Genomic DNA, 23,797 nt, shown 5'->3' on the forward strand with positions numbered 1-23,797 from the left:
CGCTCGTCGCCAGTGAAGGTCCAGCTAGGCCTCGCGGACGGAAGAGGGTACCGGGGAGACCTGCGAGTCCCTGGGCATCGCCGCAAGAGCCCGGGGCTGCAGGGTCCCAACCGCGTGTCGCGTCACCATCGGGTGAACATGACGTGGGTGTCGATGAAGGAGTGGAGGGTGGTACACCGGCGTCGCGACCCGGGAAGCTGGGTGCCTCGGCGGTGGGGTCGGTGTCACTGGCGGGGAAGACGTCACCGGTGGCGTAGGTGAATCCGACAAAAAGGGGGCCACCAGCGCCGCCGAAGGCAGCGGTGCCAGCTGGGCACGTCGTTGGTACACGCGCACCGGCTGGGCGAAGCGTGCCGGTGAGGCCGGAGTCGGAGACGCCGACCCGGGACCCACGCCGGGAGCACGGCGCTGGTAGACACGGACCGGCTGGGCGAAGCATGCTGGTGGGGCCGGTGTCGGAGGTGCCGACCCAAGACCCGCGTCATGCGCAGGAGTCGAGCCGGAAGGTGACCCCTCGGGACCCGGGCAGGGTAGAGGCCCCGAGGTGTCACGGGCGGCAGGCGACGTAGCAGTACCTGCAGGAAACACCGGCAAAGGTGGCTCGACCACCGGGTCAGTAGGAAACATAGAGGAGAGGTCAAGCTCCGAGGTGGAAGCGGGAGTGGTAGTGGTGGAAAAGGGAAAGACAGACTCATCGAACACCACATGGCGAGAGATGAGGACTCTATGAGAGGTAAGGTCGTAGCATCGGACCCCTTGTGATCCGGGGAGTATCCAAGGAAGACACAGAGAGTCGAACGAGGAGCCAGCTTGTGAGAAGCGGTGGCGGTGGTGTTTGGGTAACATGCACTCCCAAAGACTCGAAGGTGACGTAGCGAGGGAGGGTCCCGAAGAGAGCGTGGTGTGGGGTGGGAGCTGGGCAAGCAGCGGAAGGAAGATGGTTAAGGAGGTACGTGGAGGTGTGCAAGCTCTCAGCCCAGAAGCGAGCAGGAAGCGAGGCCTGAAGGAGAAGAGTACGCATGGTGTCGGTGGTGCGAATCATGCGCTCAGCCTTGCCGTTTTGAGAGGAGGTATACGGACAAGACATGCACAACTGGACACCATGAGAGAGAAAGAAGGCACGGGAGGTGGAGTTATCGAACTCCCGACCATTGTCACACTGGACAACCTTGATGGTGAGGCTGAACTGTGTGGACACCTAAGCGAAAAAGTGGACAAGCATGGGAAAAGCATCAGACTTTGCATGTAAAGGAAAAGTCCAGGAATAATGCGAATATCATCAACCACCACAAGATAGTACTTGTATCCAGAAATACTGATGACAGGAGATGTCCATAAGTCGCAATGTACAAGGTCAAAATGCGGACCGCATGAGAAGAAGAACTATAAAAAGGAAGACGAACATGATGGCCCAGTTGGCACGCATGACACAGATGCTCATCATGAGCCCGAGTACATCGAATATCGGAACTACGACTGAGCTGCATCAGGGTATCACGTCTAGGATGGCCGAGACGCCGGTGCCAAGTAGTGGAGGTGGTGGTGGTGAAGGCAGCTGACAAAACTGGCGAAGGAGGCGAAGCAGATGCCGGAAAGCGAAGAGTGTAAAGGAGCCCCGTGCTGTCACATCGGAGCAAAGGACGTCGGGAAGCCAAATCCTTCACAGTAAGACCAGAAGAGTCAAACTCCACAGAACAAGAATTGTCAGCTGTAAAACGACGAATGGAAATAAGGTTGTGAACCACAGAAGGAGCAACAAGAACGTCAGGATGATGAAAGGAACCATGTGGGCCAGTGGCACCCACAGAGGTGACTGGAAGACAGGACCCATTTGCGACCATAATGGACGAAGGAAGAGAGGAAGAAGGAGGGTGAACAGAGGAAAGTATACCGGGGTTAGGGGAGGTGTGGTAAGTAGCCCCAGAGTCGGCGACCCACTCTGGCCTATCTGGAGGTGTCAGGGCCATGGTGCTGAAAGAGTGGACCAAAGCCGCCTGGTCCCAGGTGGTGCCATCCTTCAGAGTGGGTCTAACCGCCTTTATATATTGGCAAATGAACACGCGCCGATAGATTTTGAAGTCCTTCCACTTTTATATTGGCCGATAGACAGGCAGATATATCCACGACTAGTCTATTTTTTCAAGCGTTTAGAGATCAGAGGTGAGATTTATTGGGAACACTAAGATATGCTCTAAGACTAATTATAAGCCTAACGCATGAAGTTGTGATACATCAACTTATTACACTACACAAACCAAAGAATTAAGAAGTGGAATATGATGGACTACCTCATTCCACAAATCAGTCACCTTATAAATGCCCTTTTTTTTCACGCTCCGTTAAATGATATAGCCTGCAATTTACAATACTCGCTTCAATTTTCAAGTATTTGGTGTGCAATTTTAAACGGTTGAGTACAGACCGATATTGAAATGTTCCGTTCTAAGAGAAGGGGGTGCTAGGCCAGGCTGAAATCAATATGAATTCGGCACACAACACCACGAGGGAGCGAGTGTTCAGAGGCCAGCCTTGATGCATGATTTTCTTGACAAACATTTTGTAGCAATCGTTGCACCATTTACCATTCTGATAGACTTGAATGGAAAGGTCAACCAATCCACAGAAAATATTGCACCTGGAGCATCTTGCAATCAATAGTAATTCCATAGCTGCCAGGCAAAAGCACAGGCACCCAAATCGCTGACAAGACGCACTACAGTTTTCCAGCCTTATTTACTATTCAGACGATCTGTACAAGCACAGATAGGGCAGCACGCAAATATTTACAGTGCCAGACAGAAGAAATAGTACAAAAACAACACTTCAACAAAGCAAATAACTTTAGTGACTGCCATCATGCACACTGATTCCTTCGTCTACAGCTTTTGCACCGCAGGACCTTGCCACCGACTCAAACAGTTTCTCAATCTCAGGTGCACAGTGTGTAAAAGACCGGTTCCAAAAGTTGTAACGCGGATTCTAACACAAGAAAGGTACATTTAGCGCTCTGTTTGCGACATTTTAATTTATCACACAAAAAGCATGTCACATACCTTTATCAATTCAATGAAAGTAATAAGTAACCCCCAAGGATGAGGGCGGTTCACTATGAGACGCTCCAGAAGAACCCTCGTTATTTGCTCCTGGATAATTTCCTGATCAATCACATAGCATGGACATTGACATTAGAGGGTATGTCATAGAATCCATACTAATAGCAAGCATATACAACATGGCAAACACTAGCGGCCTCCAAAAAATGAATTAGATTCTATACGGGGATGTGAAGAAGCGTCCAGAGATTCGTTACAGAGGGATGCACCACATACAACATGAACCCAAGAAAGCAAGGTGGCACATGTAACCGTACAAGCAACATCTTGCAATACCGTACAAGCAACATCTTGCAATACCTGGGTAGCCTCAGCAAATAGATACAGAATGATGAAGGAGAAGTAGTGCGTATGGCTATTGGGATAGCGCAGTTGGTTAGCGATTGCATTCAACAGAAGGTAGCGGCCCTCTGTATCCAAACTTGTTATAAGATTTCTGAACATCTCGGTAGCTGTTTCAATCTGGAAAATGTCCATCGGAGGCATATGATTAATCTGCTGTACTGATGCTGATGCATTAGCCTTGTTCAGTTGCAGTTGTTGCACAGCCTATATATTGATTCAAGTACGAGGTTAGAGATGCAAACAATATTTTTTTAGAAAAAAAGAACAAAGAACAAAACACAAACAAATTAAACCAAAGTACACTGCATCATTAATGCAATTTCTGGCGAAGAAACAGAACAGATTATAGGTTCTGCATCTATATGCTGTAAGATACAAGGACTTTAGCAAAAGCTAATTAGAGATATTCAAACATACTACATGAAGGGAGAGATGTTTTGATCAGGCAATCAAAGTCCAATGCAAGTTTGGATCTTTCTCAAAGAGCAAAGAAAAAATCAGGTAGGACAATTTTGGATTCTTCTGCAGGAACTCATGGGATTGTGACTTGTAATTACTGAAGTGGGAAGTGGTGCATCAAAGCAGCACATCATGAGTGCCAATGATAATAATATGATGAAAATAATAATTCAGAGGATGCTTAAGGTGATGTAACAGCATAGCTTTCATCATTTGGCTCTTCAATGCATACTTTTGCATAATGTGTTTTCTTTCTAATGAGAAAACTGACTGGAGAAAACTCACTTGGATGCCAACATAAAGAACAAGTGAATTGATCAGAGGCACGTTGTAGCGTGTCCCGGCAACAGTTGCTTCATTCTGAGGCAGCAGCAATTTTTGCTTCAGGTCACTTAGAAAGGAAGAGCCCTCCGGCCTCTGTGTGATACCAAAGTGAGAACAGCATGCATATCAGCCCATGAATAGCAGTCAATAGCAGTCCAAATTTATAAAAAAGGATAATAACAAGAAAAATTATTTGACCTTGAGATATTCATCAACCTCAGTCTTCAACTGCTTTGATTTGAGGGCACCATCAACATCCGACATGATTCGTGGTGCTATTGAAATTTCAGCCAACAAATCAATCTGTAAAACAAGAAGAAAAACAACTTAAATATGCCCAATTGGTATCAGGACAGAGAAAGCACTGCTCCACAGATGACATGTACCTTTAGGTTAGGAGTAGAAGGGTCTGGCAATCTCATGTTACGTGGAAAAGCACTAAGAATGACATTGCGCATTTGTATGCAACTCGAAGGAATCACATCACAGAAACTGAAGTGATAATCACAAAGAAATTCAGGAAAATCATGCAGTAGTACAAGCAGAACTCTCATAGTTCCTTTGTATAAAAGGTCCACCTACAAAATAGGTAGATACGATATAAAAATTAAGAAGTATTCCTTGAATCAAACTAGTAATGATTGCAAAAAATAGAAAACTTACCGCCTCTGGGAGTTCAGCATTTCTCAAATATGGTTCCATGAACTTGAAAAGAGCAACAAGCAGCCGCTGGAAAAATGGCCAACCTTTCTGTGAATTGCACATCAGCAGTTTTGGCATGAAGCTCCTGTGACTCACCAGCTCAAGCCAAGCAAAGCTACAGAAGGATAGTTTTAATCAGATAATGCAGAATAGCGAACATAGCATGTGTTCAAAAAAGGTTAAAAATAGTTGTAGTCGATAATAAAGCAGCAATGACAAGAAGCAGGCACTTGCATCACCAAGTAGAGGGAAAGAAGAATCAGCTGACTTCATGGTGCAAAAAAGAACCGTTCCGAGTTTGGAGTTTAAACGTTAAGCTGCTTAGGTGAACTAATTTCTGCTCCCTTCGACTGAGCAGTATGAGTAGCAAGAATTGAGGGTTGGAGCTCAATAAACAGAAGAGAAAAAAGAAGTCCTAGCTCTGTGACTCACATTATGATCCCAATCCAGATTAAATGATGTAAGGTCAGTTCGTACAACAAATATTTTATTGGGCCTCCAGGACATTACTGCTTCAATGTAACACACATGTTATGGATGGCAACTAAGTGTATAGCAATCTAAAGCTTATAGTTAAGCATAATCACCAGGACTTGCATACACATGCTTTTAAACATCACATGACACAATAATTGAACACATCAACATAGAATAGAAAGGTAAATTGACAAAGTAGATAACAGTGATGGACAGACCTCCAGGCAGGAACTCTCAAGGGTTGTAGCATGTGGAATGCATTTGCAAATGCAGTCAAAATCTGTCACCAATCAATATTGCTATATCACAGATGTCACAATAAAAGTATTAAACAATACATTGCTAACATGCGTACCTGAAAATTAGAACCATCATGGTGGCCATCGGTAGTAGTAAGGTCATAGAGCCAATTTATAAACAATCGAAAGTATGGCCGAGGATTAAATGAAGCTTTCTTTTCCTCAGCATCTTTCTGAATGGTTCTCACTGTAACAGATAGAATCTGGACAAGACAAGTTGGAAAAAACTTGTTTTATGAACTATCAATATATGTACATGTTCCAAAGCCATAACCAATTTGTAAAAACGAACCTTGGAAAGTATACTGGCTTTATTTGGTGTTATCTCCAATGAAGAGTACTGAATACAGATAAGCAAGGAATTAATAACACTCAACGTGAGTTTTATCAATAGTAGCTGGTATTACCATATGCCAATAACTCAAGGAGAATATGGAATTACCCTTCTAGATAAAAATAGAACTAATTAGGCAATAAAAAGATCCCTACTAGATATAACTCCAATGATACACAGCTCAACTAATAGCTCAAATGTTACTCAAGTACCATGATAATGCAGCTAAATAGAACAGAAAAGATTTGACAATATAGTACATCAATCATCTGCACAACACAAACCAAGATAGCAGAAAAATAAAGTAGAACTAAACATAACAGAATGCAGGGATCAAAATATGCAGTTCGATCCAACATGACTAGTCACTTTCTGATAACCTCAGATACCCAAAGGCCCAGTTCTCATGCAAAACAACACTTACAGACAAAACACATTTTACTCAATTTTAAACAGTTAATGGACTCAACACTGAAAAACTGCAGTCTGGAAGTCACATTTAATACATGTGGAAAATCCTTTAGGTACCTTGAGAACCATAACCACAAGCTTTGCGTATGAATCAACGGAAAAATATGAAATGTGAGGTTGCTGTGGTGATTGCTGAGATGATCCACCAGGAGCAACAATTTGCTCGGAGACTAGAGAGTGTGTAACAGCAAGTTCCTGAACGATCCAAAATAAGTATCTGAGTATGCCAAAATGTACTGCATAATCTGGTACAAAGGTAGATTCATCACCGTGAGAATACGAAAGAAGCGTTCAGAGATATCATCTCCCTTCAGCAGACCATCCTGCTGCAACTGTGAGACAAAACGACTGTAGGCCGCATCACTAGCACTTACATGATTACACATCTGACACCACTCAGAAAACAGGACTGCCACCTGTACATCAAACAATTTAACAGATTAATTAACATTCTAGCAAATACATTCAAGGTATAGTTAACACCACCAATGGAAGACCTATAAACCGACTTCATCTCCTGGTTGAACTAACATGCTAATATGTGACCACATCCCCGCAATCATGACAGGAAATTCTGAGTGGAAAAGGGAACAAACAAGATAGATACAAAAGAGTTGCTAATTGAACCAAACAAATTGAAAAATGGAATAAAAAAACAGAAACAGAAAAAAAAATCTATTTAAAAAAAAGAGAATTGGATTATGAAAATCAAACTAAGGTTCTGTAAATCTATAGGATTCATGATACATAAAAACTGAATAAGAAGTTTCAGCATGTCAACCGAACCTGGTTTGGATCAGCTAGTGTAATTTCATTAGCAGTGCTATCCTCTTTGTTTGCCCGGGTTGCTAGAACCTACAAATTGAGTAAGAGCAATGCAATTGAATAAACAGGGCAGCCATTTTGAGGACAGGACAAAGAATATTCATAGATGTGAAGGCAACTGATATTTTTTGATCAGATCATAAACCTTTTTATCCTTTGGCAGTTTGACCTTTTCATCCTTCCCAACAACAAAACCAGTAGTGGTGCTCACATTATTCCTTGCAATTTCAATCAATTGTTGCAACGATTCAGGTGAACCTGGTCTCCTTGCAAGCTGCAAACCAACATTTCATACTGTTGAACCTGGTCCTTGGATAAATACTAAAAGAAAATAAAGATCATGTCCAGAATCTTCCACAACATTGCAAACCAACATACCTTCGACAGTGCTTCAACAACATTGTAAAGCTCTGAGACGCCAACAGAATCTTGAGTAATCAATGTTTGGACAAGAGACATTGCAAATTCTGTTGCAACCTCTGAATAGGACAAAAGAAAGCAGGTAAATCCAACTAACTGAAAAACAATAACAATCTCATTTAAAAATGAAGAATAGTACAAAATAATCCAGTCCATGAAGCTCTCTAATTTGCAGGAACAAAAATGTGGAACAATTACGCCAGTCCAGAAGATTAAACAGGGATCACCGTCTAAGATTTGCACTAATCCAGTGGGCAATTGATGCTAGGCCTAAAATATTTTTTTGCGCACACATGCGAAACAGTGAAAGCACCCAATATGTTTCTTCCTTGTCATGTTCTCTAGGTCATTTTTTCCCTGCTGAACATTCATGTATTTTTGTTGCTTTGTTAATGCCTTAATGGATGAGGAACTGCCTTGGATCACCGTCTAAGACTTGCACTAATCCAGAGGACAATTGATGCTAGTATCACACTTTCAAGGCAATGTTCCCTGTACAAAACTATAGTTTATATAATACCGACACATTGTGCTAACTAAATTGTAAAAGATCCAACTTGAACATTGAATTCAGCATCTTATGCTCCCTCTGCTCACAATTTGATGAGTTAGGAGTTTATGCTACAGGATTTCTAGAGGCATACCTACATCCTCCTAAAAGCATGATGCATCTATCTCAATTGGTTTGTCACTACATTTTACTAGGTTATATAATCCAGGTATACATGTAGCAACAGATATCACCAATGAACTTTGAGACCATCCTGTAGCTTTTGGTAATAAATGTGCACAGGTATAAAATAAGAATGAATAAAAATGAAAGGAAATATTTTTAATGTCAACATACTATTTCTTCCCCCATCAATTAGCTTTGCCAAATGAACATTGTACTCCCCAAGATTCAGCAACTCGGAACGAATAAGGCCAAAAATGATTTCAATGTTAAACTTCTTCTCTTCATCTGAATATATTACCTGAACGAAAAGGATAATAAACAAATAAAGGAAATTAATTCGCTTTCAAATCCCTCATGGTGAACTATGAAACAAAAGAACCAAACCAGGGCGACATCAAGCCCACTTCTTCAAAAAGGAAAATGAAATGGTACTATAATTGAAACGAAAAGATATAGACTATAGAGTAAGAGTTCCATATTAAGACCTCTTTTTTTTTTCCCTCGAACACGCAGGAGAGCTGCGTATCAATACATTAGGCTATCTCCAAGAGGGAGACCCATTTGGGAACCCAAACCTAAAATGGGTCTCCAACACAATACCAATAGCCTCCAACAGAGTACCCATACAGAAGACCTATTTTGGGTATCAGGAGAGGCATAACCCAAATTTGGGTATCCTCTCTCCTCGAGACCCATTTGCAGAGAGTGTTGTCTTTTAGGTCTTGTTGTTGGAGAAGACTAAAAATAGGTATGGAACCTTTTACCTGTAGCGCTACCCAAAGGACAAATGGGTCTTGTATTTTGGGTGACGATTGTTGGAGATAGTCTTAAGAAGGAGAAAAAGGGTGGATCACCCAAATACAAAAACAGTTTTTTTGGGGGGGTTGGGCAGGGGGCCTGAACCCACACAACCAACAAAACCCACTAATATACCTACTGAATAAAGGCAGAGTTCCATATTAAGACCTCACACCAAACCGTAGCTGACAGGTTAATATTTGGTGCTTGTGTTTTATATTGTTGATGTTCTGTTCATGCAATTAATGCTATTGACATTAAACATACAGAAGCAATACTCAAACAAAATTTTACTGCGGTGTCAAAGAAGACCCAAAAAAACTAAAGCTTCACTCCACTAAAAAGAAACCTATGAACTATCAAATTTCAACAATCTCAGCCATAGAATGTATGTACAATATAAAATGGAAATGGAATAACACAAAATCAAAACATAATTAAATAACTCAGCTTGTCTCAACGTAAAAAAATTTCACCGTTAACTATATCACAATAAAGCACATAACGTGGAATACAAAGGTTGAATATCACAATGAAACATACCCAACTTGTTAGCTCTTTGACAACAAGCTTGCAGACATCTCGTATTGCAACTAAGGTTGCTAGAAGCCAAGAGACGTAAGTACTATTTGACGTGTTATCATACAAACTTTTGAAAACCTGGGACATAATGCACCAAAATAAGCTTGCTGTTAAAACAGTCGAAACAGTAAGTTACAAAGAACAAAGAACAAAGAACTGAGAAATGTGTATATTCCTAATCAAATAGATCAATTACCTTTTGTGCTACTGCTAATGCAGCCTCATCCCGGCTAACACACCTACGTAAGATATCAGGAACTTCCGCAATAACAGACTGAACACAAAACATTACATTAGGGATCATCAGATAAGAAGAAAAGGTGACCTAATTGCAAAAACATACACATGAAGCAGAGCACAATAGCATGCCACATTTTGCTAAGCAAATAGGCTGAATCCTACAAGAATATTGATGTGCTGGAGCAGTATAAAGAAAGCACTGTCTGACCTGAATTTCCACATCTTTGCCATCATTAACAATCAAAGCTTCCAGCTGTAGGGAAAGAATACACATATTAGTCTACTATCAATAGGTTACCAAAGAAAAAAAACATTCAGAGTAGATTACAGGCAAAGCAGAAAAAAAAACTGCTTGAACCAACTCATAAATAAAATAGGATACCAAATGATTATAGGCATATTTCACAGGACGAGAACATCTGATCTTTAACTTAGGAACCATCAAATAGAAGGCTTCAGTCAGTAGAGTGTAAGGATATAAAAGAGGCGTGTTCATTTTAATTTAGTAATTCCCATTACATTACATTATATTATATTTAATAAAAACAAGCCCAAAAGGATCTTGGTGACAAGCACGAACCAAAATATCAGTACCTTTTGAGCAACCTGTTGGTATCTCTCCAAAGCATCCCCAGTATTCAAAGGTTCAGGTAAAATAGATCCCAGGCGATCAGTAGCAGATGTTGATGGAGGTGGCACCATAGCACTTATTTCCTGGCAGAAGGTTAGAAAGGTCTTAGAAAATAATATATGGCAACATAATCATGAGGTCAACAGGAAAAATTACATTGGTTGTGACAGTCATTGCACTGACAGGAAGGTCGTTAGATGCCAATGGAGAAAATGTAGATGCAGCACCAATGGTTCCACCAAGTAGGACAGAAGACTCGCTTGCTCCAACTTGGGCAGGATTACTATGGAAGACACAAGATATTAATCGGTCCAAAACAAGCAACAGAAAAAAAAAAGGAAGCACATATCACGTAAAAGATAGCCAAAGCATGTGTACCTCGAAAATTGTGTGATACCAGTAACTGATTCCTCAGACCCCAGTTCCGTTGGCTGAGTAATAGATGTTAGTCCACTTATATGAATAGTTGACAAATTACTTGAGGATACCGGTGCTGAATTTGGACTGTAAGCTCGAGGTACACCAAGAGTGCTCGAGGCAGTAGTGCCACCAGACAGACCAGAACCTGTAGCACCGACATTTTGACTATGGGGATTCCAAACATGAACAAAGTCCTGAAAAGAACAGAGTTGGATGCAGATAGCCATGTGTCCAATACAGAAACAACATCTATAACTTCAATTCAGAAGTTTATGTTTTGCTGCTATACCTCATACACTCTTTGTTGAGAAGTAGATAAATGCCCAGGCTTAGGACGTAGTGCTTCAGGTACACGAGCAAACGGCCCTTGAGCATAAGCAAAGGTGTCATGATATGCAGGACCACCGGCCTCTCTTTGTTTCCTTTGTGAAAATGACTGCGCTATTTCTACATCAATCAATTCTTCAGCCTGAAAAAAGCATGTTAGTCACGAGGATCAGGGCAAATAAAAAGAGCGTCAGCCACTTATCCATTATCAAAGTAGAGGTGGTAGTAAATTTGGATAATACAAAGTCCAAATGGACTCTAGTTGCTTTGGATGCACTTGGATAGGATCTATTTGGATTTGGATGTCCATAATCATTAAATCCAACAAAGTCCAAAATTCATTGAACATTGACTCAAAATGTGGACTTGACTACTTCAGAGATAGACCGGTCTTTAAAGGCAAGTTTTAAGTTTATGACGTGGGACCCACACATATATGTAGTCATACCAATCTGCCATCATGAGCAATTGTACTAAGTCAATTTCAAATAAACTTCAGTTAATTTCGCTGAAATAAAAATAATAGTTTTAGAGTCTGACTTTCGACATGGGGCCCACGTATATCTATTCACACTGATCTACACAAAGTAGTGAGCAACTGTATTAAGTCATCGCCAAAAACAAATCAATCGATTTCAATAAAATTTTACTTAAACGTGTTAACACGAGGTTTTTAGTTAGGGTCTGAGTCTGACACGCCGACTTTTGACGTGAAACCCTCATACACATCTAATCACACCACACAAAGTAGTGAACGCAAGGTTTTAATTCTAGGGTCCCAACTTTCGACATGGAATTCTAATCCATTGCCATCTCTAGTGAAAAGCACGTGCTTGGCTAAATGATACTAGGTCCAGATCTCCATCATTAATGGTGATCAGACAGAAGCTGTCGTTAATAATAAGTCCTACATCCATACTGAGATATAATGGATTTTGAGTTGCCTAGGTCAAACTATCCTAAGTTTGGCAATTTTATAGAGAAGAATAATATTTACAATATTTTATGAACATCATTAGATACTCGTACATTCATGAAATATATATTTTTATAGTTTATCTCCTCGACGTCAATAATACTTAATACTCTTTTCTATGAACTTGGTCAAACTTAATGTAGTTTGACTTACGACAAACTCAAATCCATTATATTTCAGGACGGTGGTAATACCAAACGACCCCTTAACATAATACTCCCTCCATCCATTTATTGGAGTCATCTTACCGAAAAAAAATTCTCCAAGAATCGGAGTCATCTAGCTAGGGACCACTATTTTCACCTTTTCCCAAGCACATGCGGCTCCTCTCACTGGTCTAATTAATTCAACCGTCTGCATGCAACTCCTTTCACTGGCCAAATTAATTTCTCCTTGGTCACTGCGCATGACCCTAAAATGACTGCGATAAATAAATGGATGGAGGGAGTATAGTTTATCTTTATGAGTAATCATTGTTAGATGTCTGAGCTTAAATGACTTGAAGCAATTACAGAAGACTGACAACTCCATTGGAATTTTAAGAATAATCCAGGATTTTGAACCTTACGCTTTTAAATCTGCCTAAGGGGAAAAGGTGTACGTAGCTCAGCAGAATTAGAATTATCAAGGTGTTACCTGACGTGTTGCCACAGCCTCAATGATGGCACAGCCAAGATCCAAATTATCATTGACTAGCATGTGAATAAGTTGCTCGATAGTTTCAGTGCCGCTCATAAGGTTTTGAATGAGATTCCGAAGATTGGTATATAGTGCGACACGAAGAGGTTCCTATAGCAGAGAAAAAGGAAATACAGTTATCAGTTGGCTAATGGAATGAACAAGCAGGCATAGCACTGCATCAACATAGTCTCAAAGGCCGCAAGCAGAAATACCTTGCAAGTAACATGTGCCAGACTTCCAGCTAATGTTGCAACCATCAAATGTGCAGATCGAGTTATTGTACTGTTATCAGACTCCAGTGCATAATCCTTCAAGAAATATAAGTGTCAACAATATCATCACACTAACATCTTAAACCAAAGCAGGTCAGAAAGCAACCTTCAGAATAAGTTCTTTTGTAGTTCGGGTTGCTATCGTCACACTTCTTTGAATAACAGGGAGTATTATCTCCCTGTTAGCCTTATCCAGAGCCAAATCCATAATTCTAGATAAAGCAAGTAATTTATCAGCAACAAAAGAAGTTCAAATGAAATATAACAAACTCATTTCAGAAACCTGGGAGCATACTTGCTATACTGCAATTGTGGACCAAGGGAGCCAAGCTTTGGATTTATTTTGAAGCGTATCTCATCACGTGGAATAGCCGCCATAAGCTGCATATCGCAAATGGTAAACAAATCATATAACATAATCTAGTTGTTTAGATAAATAACAGCAGTTAAAACATTAAGTTAACCTGATTAACAGAGAATGGAGATGGTGATGGTGATTGTGTTTGTGCTGGCGAAACCTGGGTCAATGAGGGCACTTGCTCAGGCATCATCAGAGCAACTTTGTCATCCTCTACCGTGCTGTTTGTAGGTAGACGGACAGGAGCAGCATACTGCAAACAAAATATATTCCAACTATAATGGCAGAAGAGTGTACCACATCATAATTGATAGAGGTTCAAAGCCAACCTGATTAAGTATATTTGGAAGGCTCATAGCTCGGGATGTGATATTGATCTCAGGTTCCATATGAGTTAGTGATGGGATGGTTCCTGATGGGACTTCTGCAACCACAGGGGTTTGAGATGCAGTAACATCTTTATTGGAAAAATCTGGATTTCCCTCGACTTCTCGCAGACGATCTTTAAGCAGGGAAGTTGGTTTCACATCCTTCATGTCAACAGTAAGGTTCTTAAATAGAACCTGAAATCACAAAAGAACAGTTATAGCATGGGTAGCTAGGGCAGATACAAGGCCAATAAAGAAACTATCAAAAAAGTAAATGTTGAGAACCTCAATATCGAATTTCAGATTCATCTTGAGGTTTGGAAGATTATATATTTCAGCAAGTAGACTTAGAATTCCCATGGTCCAAGGATTTGGAGGACGATATGCAATACTTGAGTGGCAAGGTTCAAGAATCTGCAGAGCAGCCAATGGTCATGACTCATGATATGCGCCCAAGTTAATAATTGGATTTTCTTTGGGCTATTTTAATCAGATTATAATCTTTGGAGAATCTTTTACAAAAAAGATAGCAGGAATGGATACCTTTGAAGTGAATGGTATGACCGCAATCATCAATCCTTTCTCGTATGCCTGAAGAAAGAAATTCTCAAAAGATTATAGGCAGACAAATTGAATCCATTTAAGTGAATTGTACACCTCAAGAAGCACATAAATAATTTACCACAAAAAACACAGGTGAAACAGAAATATCTTATTAAATAATATAGAGCAATACTAAAAGGCTCTAGTTTTATGCTAAAAAAAGGGCTCTAGACAGCCTAAGGGAGCTTTGAGAACTCCCAACTACTAGAGTTTAGCGCAGAGAAGCAGTACCTCTACAATAAGAGATTTTGGGTCAATCTCCTTAGCCCTTAGTGCCTGGTTCCTACCAATGGTGAACTTTCCCAACCAGCTGCCTAAGTTTTTTAGCAAGGAGCGCTCCTCAGAACTAGATTTGATAAGGTCTGATCTTAACAAGACCTGCAGCAAAAGTGTCCAAGTTTAAACAAAACGGCTAGCAAAAACATAAGAAAAAAAGGGCAGACGAATTGGAGTGAACAAAAACCTTGCAGTTCTCATATGTAGCTTTCAGTATTTCCTTGTTCAAGGATTTTGAGTTTACTTTATCAAAGAACTTCAAATACAGATCATGAAAATTTGGTTCAATGCTTGCCCTGTCACGATGAGCAGTGATTTGTACACCTCAGCATTGTCAGACAAATTTATACGGAATCAGTAAATTCAGAATGATACCTTTTCATGACCATGTATTGTGCAAACCAAGGATAATACTGTTCTTGTATGACCTCATTAAATTCCTTTGCCTTAGCTTCCATGTTTGAGATGGATATATTGTTGATCATAAAAAGAATTTTGTCCTGAACTTCAGGTGGAGGTGTCTAGGTTAAGAGAAGAAGTCCATTAGCACAGGATGAGTTATGTATATTAACCCAAAAGAGCAAACTCAAAGAAACAAAACTAACCTCAATTGGTGTATCTCTTTGTTCTGCAGCAGCAACAAGCGTCTCTATATTTAAAGCAGTCCCAAATCCAGTAGTATATGAAGGTTGCCTAGGCAATCCTAGAAAAGACAGGCATAACAATGTAACTGTAAATTAACGGTAAAAGGCTTGAGTAATTGATGTTATCACGAATGTGTTAAGCTAGCAAGCCACCTGAGGTACTTCGAGGACGCAGAAATCCAGTATGCACACTCGTTGAAACACTGGTTGACTGATGAGGTGAAGCTAATAAAGAGGGTGGAGCAGTTGCCTGCATTGAATATAAATATATATATATATATATGTATATATGTATATATAGGTGAAGGGAACAAGCAAACAGGAATCTCGAATACAGATATTCCAGAAAGAAATGGAAACAGCCACTAAATCAAAAATGTCTTGACATCAGAAATTAGGAGGCATGCATATGAAAATTTCCTGATACCTTTGGATTAATAGTCAAATCAGCAGATGATGAAGCAAGGGGAGGCTGACTGGATACAATGCTCTTGTTCAGTGAACTCAGAGAAACCTTAGACCTCTCCCCAAGAAGACCCTGCTGCCTATGTTGCAAAGGAGAAGAAGAAAGAGGCCTTCCTAATTGACTTGGGATGGTACCCATCAGCCATGATGATTCAGACACCTGCATAAATTCAGTAATTCACCATATCATTTAGAAAAAATGTAGAAGGAATCATGAAAATCCAACCATAGCATTCAAGAGACAGTTGATAACATAGCAAATCAGTCAGCATGTAGCAATCTCCCATAATCCTAAATTGCTAACAAAAAGGAAACCGATTTGCAAGAGCCATTATATATTCAGTTCAAATTCAAAGCCTGCCACCAAAATGTGTTCTCCTTCCTCAAGCTTATGTGATAAAGTTACCTCTATGCCTTCAATGGATGATGAACCAGAAACATGCTGCTCTGCAGAAAGCAGATTGCCAACATTTGGCTCATTTTGACTTGATGAGATTTTGGCTAGGGCTCTCTCAATAGCAGAAACCATTTCAAAATGTGTTCCACGAAGATGCGAGATCTGCAATATGTGATTACAGTATTGTGGCCACTCTATGACACGATCCATAAACTGCTCCAGTGCTGTTGTACCAAACATAAACATCTGCAAGCCCAATAACACCATCAGCATTACATGTAAAAGAATGTCACTATGTCAGAGAGGTCCTAGAAAACCTTTGAATCAACAGATTTGCGCAGGGCATCGAGGACACCACGTAGAGCAATTCCAAGCGCCAGGTGAGCCACAAGCTGATGTTTAATAAGAGATCCTATTCAGGAATAGAATTGTATTAGAGAAAGATATTTTTTAGACAAAAAAAAATTCATTCCATCAGCTAAATGGCACATCAGCCGAACCACTGGCCGAAGGGCCTGTTTGGATTGGAACTGGCCACACTCCGAGGCATTTGACTTCAGACACCTGCGTCTGGCAGCACAGCCTGAGGCAGGGATCAAACCAAACACACCCCACATACAAAAGAAGCAACATCAATCCATAGGTGGATGGTTGCCATCATCAAACTCAGCATATAACTGGCAAGTATGTGGGCTACATTACAGACTACCAACGACAGAATCATAACCAAGCCTTAGCCAAAGCAAAGATACAGAGGCTCTTGGCCTCACGAATCATCAGAACTGATGCAAATGAAGAATTTTATTTTTCGAGTCGATGCAGCAAAAGATAGACTCAAAAGTTATCGTAACCGTAGTTGGTATCCTAGACTCAACTCGGGACTACGACTCAATTAGGCCGATTAGTTTTCTGGTCGTCCGATTAGTCGACAAATCACGATTAGACAGAATGGAATTGCTGTGCAGCTAAGGTGATGGGCTGCATCTGGGATGGCTTAGGCCACTTGGGCTCATGTTTTTCAGCCCAATTTGCAACCCTACATGCAGCCACCAACCTAGTGTTATCTTCATGCTTGATTTGTACACTAGAACATATAGTATATTAGTATATATATTTGGTAATAGTCCTGAAATATATAGGACAACTAGGGGACAACTAGGACCTGGTCAATGACTAGTCACAGATAGTTGCTTGGTCGGTCCTATGGCGACTTGGATTGACTAGACAACTTGATAACATTGACCTTGCCTATACCAAAATCACTCACAAGAGGGGGAAAAACTGCCATGCATGCTTTCAGTTCAGACTATCACTCCAGCACGACATGTTTGATCCTTGGACTTCCTTTTTTTAGAGAGACTAAGATTAACTTCAGTTTTAATGTAGCGCAAATGAACGAAGAGCAAAACTGTGGAAAATGACAGACTGGTAAACAATAAGAAAATAGAAGCTTCATTTCAGTTGGAATTTCATAGAATGGGAGATACTACGATTGTCAAGTAGAATAATTATCACCCCAGATCATAAGCCTAGAGCATTATTGCATAAGAGTCTAAATTTAGATAACCTATCATTGAACTGAAAAGAGTGTTGCATGAAAAAAAGTAACATCAGGTAACAATTACATACAATAAACAGTGTTATGTGCGGCAAGCCGGCCAGGAAAGTGGCTAGGCAGGGTTCAACCATGATCCCTGGCCTGCAGCCGTGACTAGCTTATCGATTAAGGAAATAAGCAATTAGGAGATTTGGTTTGTGAGATTTGATCGAGACAATTTAGGCTTCAGTTTAGGAGCTGTTGGGCCAGAGGCCTATGTAAACCGTTTGACAACCTGGAGTTGAGATTAAGCAATGAATCAATCTATTCACTGTCACTTCTTCCTCTAACAAAATAGGGAGTCACGGGGTAAAATCTAGCTCTGATCCTGCCGGCAGGTATAGACTGCGAAGCCAAGGAACTCAGCCTACTCCACCTTCCCTACCTCAGTACCTCCTTACCGACACCAGAACAGAATGTAATCTAGCAAACTAGCTGTAACAAATCATCTTCTTCATATTGCAATTTTACACAGTTCCCTGCGTGGTTGAGAGAAAATATATATACAGTAAAAGGCTTGTGAAGGCCAATCAAAATAAAGATGTGCTTACCAAACAGAACAGCTGCTATCTTAAGCTGCTTATCAGGATACTTGGGAAAGAACTTGTATTCTTCAAAAAGATTTGAGATCATACAGTTGAAAATCGATACCTCCCTGTCAACCAAAGCATCCAAATAATACAATTATGAAGAGCTGGGCACAGACTAGTGTAAGCAAAATTCTACTGGAGCACACATATCTACAGAAGTTATCGCAAAACGGAACAGAGTACTAGTCAGGCAGCAACTTTGAAGGCAAAAGGAACTGGCAGTAAGCATTGAAATTTCCAGATTATCCTAAGCTTGTGTTAAAAAAAAAGGAAGCAATCCTAACACAGCACTGCCCCGATTTGGAACAAATAATGTCTATAAAGCATACCTTAAATAAAAAAAGCTAAGTTTCAAAGAAATGATCATGGCTGTAATTTTAGCACTCGGGTTAATTAAATTGTTGAGCGTATATCTTCTTCAGTATTTTATAAGCTGGTCCAAACCTATTTCCATCAACAAGTCTTTGAAGCATGTTGTGAAGTGATTGTCCAAACCACACGGTGAGTCAGAAAAGCAACATAAATCAATCCAAATTAATTCCAGTTATAGCTTAAGTTTGCACCTCTTATCTGTAGATTCTTTGAAGCGTCCAAGCATTTGTATCATGGAGTCAACGCTTATCTGTCCAGAGAACATGTGTTGAAAATATGCATTAGCCTCTACTTCAATGTCATCTGACCCTCCCTCTGAACTAATAAGCTCTCTTACAGAGCTAGGATTCCTTGATTCATACAGAGAACACAGTTTCCTTATCTCATCCAGTATTACATCTGACAAGAGCTGCCCCGAGTGAGATTGGAGAACCTGAGAATGTGCATAACATGAGTCCATACTGATTCCCCCACCCCCACCCCCACCACACAAAAAAAAAGCAATAAACAAATTTAAAAAAAACAATAACCATGCAGACCTTTATGAAGACATAACAAGACTCCCAATATATGTTTTTGACAATAGATTGGGGTTGTGTCGTGCCATCTAAGACATAATCTGTGTTGCTCATAGTTGCTTTCAGGAAATTAACACATTCCTGAGAGTAGAAAGAGTTAAGTTAGGCAAGATAAACCTTATAATCAAGCATTGAAATAAATGGGTAGTTGCTAGCAGAATTGAACAGCATGATGGATGCGGAAGAGGTCAGCTACAATGTAGCAGCTTACAAGAATAGATTATGCATATTACATATTACCTCAACAAAACCTTTTCCATATAGAGATAACTTTTCAGTTAGCCATTTCTCAAGATGACTATAGTCTTTCCTCAAGGCAGCAGCAGCCATTTTAATAGAAAATGCAAATGGAGTAGAATCAAGGACAGAAGACAGAATCTGTTTCAAGTAGAAATAAAAGTTGAGTGAAACAAATTTGAGTAAATGGTTATTGGAAGCATGTAGATAAGTTTCGATACAATACAATTTTAGAAAACAAAGTGTATTTTTCTTATACAAACCTTCAAATCATGACAAACATCAACAATTCTTAGCAAACAGTCTGGATCACTATGAGCATCAACAAAACCTCGAAGCGTGAAGTATGGGTTTGTATGCCAGAGATAATTCACTACATTGCGCTTTGTTGGATCCTTCAGTACAGCAGGAAATACGCAGGACAGTACTTCATATTGGAGGAGATTATACACGGTCTGCAAAGATACAAGGGGAACTTATAGTAGCACTATTAAAATCAATGAAATTAGAGGCAACTCGTTATGTGGGACTAGAAATGCATACATTGATGCAGCTAACACCAAAAAGTAAGAGACAAGGTGAACGTTAAACACTATTTAAGTCATGAAACTAGAGGTGAACTCATTAGGTGGGACTAGAAATACATACACTGACGTGGCTAAGACCAACAAGTAAGAGCTCAGGGCAATGTCCCAGTGGATACTCAAGCATTGATCGTACAGATGCAGTGTACCCAACTTCAGCTAGTTGGCATAAAACTTCTAGAAGGTCAAGGCAGAACCAAGCATGATTGCCTTGACTAGGACCTGCCAAATCCTGTAATGCCTACAGTATATAACAACTGTTAGGGGTGAATTGGATAGTGTTTTATCGAGAGTGAGGCCAGATGATGTCAAAATTACCAGGTGCCTGGAAGAATGTGCAAATGTAAATTTATCAGGTGGAGCAGAAACCGCATGCTTTAAGAACGATATCTGGCCTTCTGTGTTTTTCCACAATGACCCACAAACAGCATGAAGTGGAAATGGATCCTGTATAATCCAATTAATTTATCAACCAACTAGTTAATTTTCAAAAAATAAAAAAATTTATACACATACCTTGCAAGCACGTGCATATATAGACATCAATAGATAAAAGCCTGTTTCATCAGGTATATTGAAACCCTCATGATCAAGATATTCCATTACCCGCACCCAGTTTGTACTTGGGGCCTGCATGATAAAGAGAGATGGAGTGTAAGGGTGCCAAAAAAAAAAGAACACCCAATGAAAAAGCAAGTCAATAGCTTACAAGTTCATTGATTGAATCCACAAGAACATCTGTGTTCCATTTAGTAAGCTGAGGTGAGTCATTCGTGTGGCTATTACGAATAGCAGATACAAATGTTGCATGTGTGTTATGGGCCTCTCCAAGACCACTATGAGTGCCAACAACAGCCCCAAGCAACTTAGATACAGCGACATCATCAAGAGGCTCAACAATGGAAAGTATTTCCTTACAATGAGTGTTGTCAACAGTAAATCCATAACCCAACTCGGCTACAATGTCAGCCATGCTTATTTCTTTCCCAATTTCAGACAGAAGCGATTCAAAATCATCATCTGTGCTACCAAAGTACATATCCAAATGTCTACATGGCAACAAAAAAAGGGGGAGCATTTGTCAATAAATGGGAACGAAGAAGTACAAATATTAAGGGCCTGTTTGGATCCCCTCTAGACTTTATTAGAGCTCTAAAAACTTTAGAGCACTTTAGCTCAGTTTTGCTCTAAAGCTCTAATGTGAGGTGGGGTAAAGTTTAGAGCTAACTTTAGATCACCTGTTTAGAGACTTAGCTCTAAAGTTGTTATAGCTCTAAAGTTTAGAAGAGAGGATCCAAACAGGCAATAAGATTTTGATTAGTCAGAAACTGAATACCTTGAAGGATTTGGTTGTCTATCAAAATCTCCATTTGGGACAGGTGCAAAAAATGGTGTCTCTGTGACCTTTAGTAGAGATATAACATTATTTAAAGTGTCCATATGCTTCGACAGGCCATCAGACTGATGCAGAAACACGACGATTTCATGAATTTGATCATTTGATACAGATTGGATAGGATTCGTGCACAGCTCTTCAATTTGAGCAATTGAAAACAATTGTCCTGAAACAAAAGAGGCAAATTTCAATGACCATCTGAAAATAAGAGTAGCAGATATGATATCACTAGACTCACACACAAATGTCTACCTTTCTGCTTTATCTCTGAGTCCTCAGAATCTGAGAGTGCAAGTCCAACACCAACTTTCTCAGCAACTGAGAGTTCCAGCAGATTTGACAAGCTTTCAAGAAAATCATTCGTCAAGGCTATCGTTGTCAGCACCTCGCAAAAACTGGTTGCGAAGCATGTCTTATGCAAACAATATCTGAAAACATCAGATAAAAGCTTTTGTTGCAACTGGAGGTTCTTGACCTCCCCAGCATTCAGCAACACTTGATTCAGACATACTCGGAGCACCAAAATGCATCCATCCAGGCCACTGTCAACTAACTGAAAACGTGGGGAAAAAATATCTTGAATTAGAAGAGATCGAGCAGACTCAGTATTCAGTAACTAGAACTAAGATATGGTCGAAGCAAGTAGGTAAACTGTCTATTTTTTTCGAAACTGCAATAGGTGGTTCAACAAGAATTTGAACTAAAATTGCCAGTGAAAAGTCATCACGAGATCTGTGCTTGAGGAAACGATATAGATTAGTTACATTACCAAAGCTAGTAAAGCGAATGAGTTATAATTATTCATTCACACAGAGTTTAAGCGCGGCCATAAGTCCCAAAACCCCACTTGTTTGCAGTAATCAATGTGATGAAAAGTTAACAACCTAGGTCGCTAGGCGCTGAACTTGTGGCCTGCAACTCTAATCTAACAAATTAAACGCTACCATAGCGTAACCTAGGGTAGAGAGTTGATCGCGCTCACAAGGAGACAGGCGACGCAGCATTGGCGAGAACGCACTGGAACCCGCGGATCCAGACTGGGAAGCGACGAATCGAGGGGGAGGGGGAGGGGGAGGGGGACGCAACGCTGGTAGGAAGCGGGGAGGGTCAAAAGCGTACAGATGGGTACCTGGCAAAGCTCGCGCCGAATGGAGTCGAAGTTGGAGTCCGTGGCGCATTCGAGCAGGAGGCGCAGCTCCGCAGCGACATCGGCGCCGACAGGGATCATCTCGCCGTCGGCGAGAGGCGGAGGCGGAGGCGGGGGCGCGGAGCGCTAGGGCAAGAGGGGTTTGGGGGTCGAGCGAGTTCCTGTGAGAGCGTCGCAAAGCAGACGGGGGATTGGAAATCTGCAGCGTGAGGGTGGACCTCAGCCCACCATCACGTATATACATACACACACATTGGGGTGGGGGAAAAGTTGTTTCCATCCCTCAACATTTTTTTGTTTATTACAAATAATAACTGATTTATTTATCTACTTGTATTTCATATTTATATATACTCGCTCCATCTACAGACGTCTCGCTTTCAAAAAAATCAACCTTTTAAAATTTAACTAGAAATATATTAAATAATATCAATAATTTTTTTAAATTTAACTAAAAATATATTAAATAATATCAATATTTGTATATGTAAATAAGTATATATTATGAAAGTAGATTTTATGCTCAATCTAATAATACATATTATATATAATAAATATTAGTATTTTTTTAATATATTTGATCAAATTTAAAATAATTTAACTCCTTGAAAAAACGAAATATATGTTTATTTGTGGACTGAGCGAATACTAGATAAATATTTGCACGGGAGTCAATTTTCTTTTAGTAATCGTGCGTTGCACGGGAGTCATGACTCATGAGTATCTGTCGACGCCTATAGCAATTCACGTGGCTGCAGCTGTATGTAAATTTTTTTGTGAAAAAATATAAATTCAATTATGTGGCTAAACATG

The 23,797-nt window shown here is 40.3% G+C and overlaps 1 protein-coding gene across 2 annotated transcripts; it reads right to left on the reverse strand.

Annotated features, from left to right (window-relative positions):
- On the reverse strand, positions 2,541 to 23,197 carry LOC8081555 (CCR4-NOT transcription complex subunit 1). 2 transcript variants are annotated; one of them, XM_021451743.1, is made up of 51 exons: positions 22,967 to 23,197; positions 22,090 to 22,390; positions 21,778 to 22,003; positions 21,151 to 21,490; positions 20,958 to 21,071; positions 20,760 to 20,888; positions 20,506 to 20,682; positions 20,121 to 20,312; positions 19,861 to 19,998; positions 19,582 to 19,701; positions 19,234 to 19,475; positions 18,632 to 18,735; positions 16,801 to 16,895; positions 16,493 to 16,729; positions 16,049 to 16,246; positions 15,775 to 15,871; positions 15,583 to 15,680; positions 15,353 to 15,498; positions 15,165 to 15,273; positions 14,933 to 15,079; positions 14,642 to 14,689; positions 14,384 to 14,512; positions 14,060 to 14,293; positions 13,837 to 13,983; positions 13,668 to 13,753; positions 13,479 to 13,584; positions 13,313 to 13,408; positions 13,056 to 13,208; positions 11,406 to 11,585; positions 11,075 to 11,310; positions 10,853 to 10,979; positions 10,660 to 10,779; positions 10,274 to 10,318; positions 10,022 to 10,099; positions 9,787 to 9,903; positions 8,617 to 8,743; positions 7,728 to 7,828; positions 7,495 to 7,623; positions 7,311 to 7,379; positions 6,794 to 6,940; positions 6,582 to 6,719; positions 6,012 to 6,059; positions 5,776 to 5,922; positions 5,639 to 5,700; positions 4,905 to 5,058; positions 4,628 to 4,819; positions 4,440 to 4,544; positions 4,203 to 4,334; positions 3,414 to 3,662; positions 3,054 to 3,155; positions 2,541 to 2,979 (listed from the first exon to the last, which is right to left on the reverse strand). In XM_021451743.1, the coding sequence occupies exons 1-51, from the start codon at positions 23,063 to 23,065 to the stop codon at positions 2,842 to 2,844; spliced, it is 7,251 nt and encodes a 2,416-aa protein (XP_021307418.1). In that variant the 5' UTR covers positions 23,066 to 23,197; the 3' UTR covers positions 2,541 to 2,841. The 2 variants fall into 2 exon arrangements, with proteins under 2 accessions (XP_021307418.1, XP_021307419.1); XM_021451744.1 differs by having other exon boundaries at positions 2,603 to 2,979; positions 10,880 to 10,979.

The sequence above is a fragment of the Sorghum bicolor genome, chromosome 1, assembly GCF_000003195.3.
Source record: "Sorghum bicolor cultivar BTx623 chromosome 1, Sorghum_bicolor_NCBIv3, whole genome shotgun sequence".
Lineage (NCBI taxonomy): Eukaryota > Viridiplantae > Streptophyta > Magnoliopsida > Poales > Poaceae > Sorghum > Sorghum bicolor.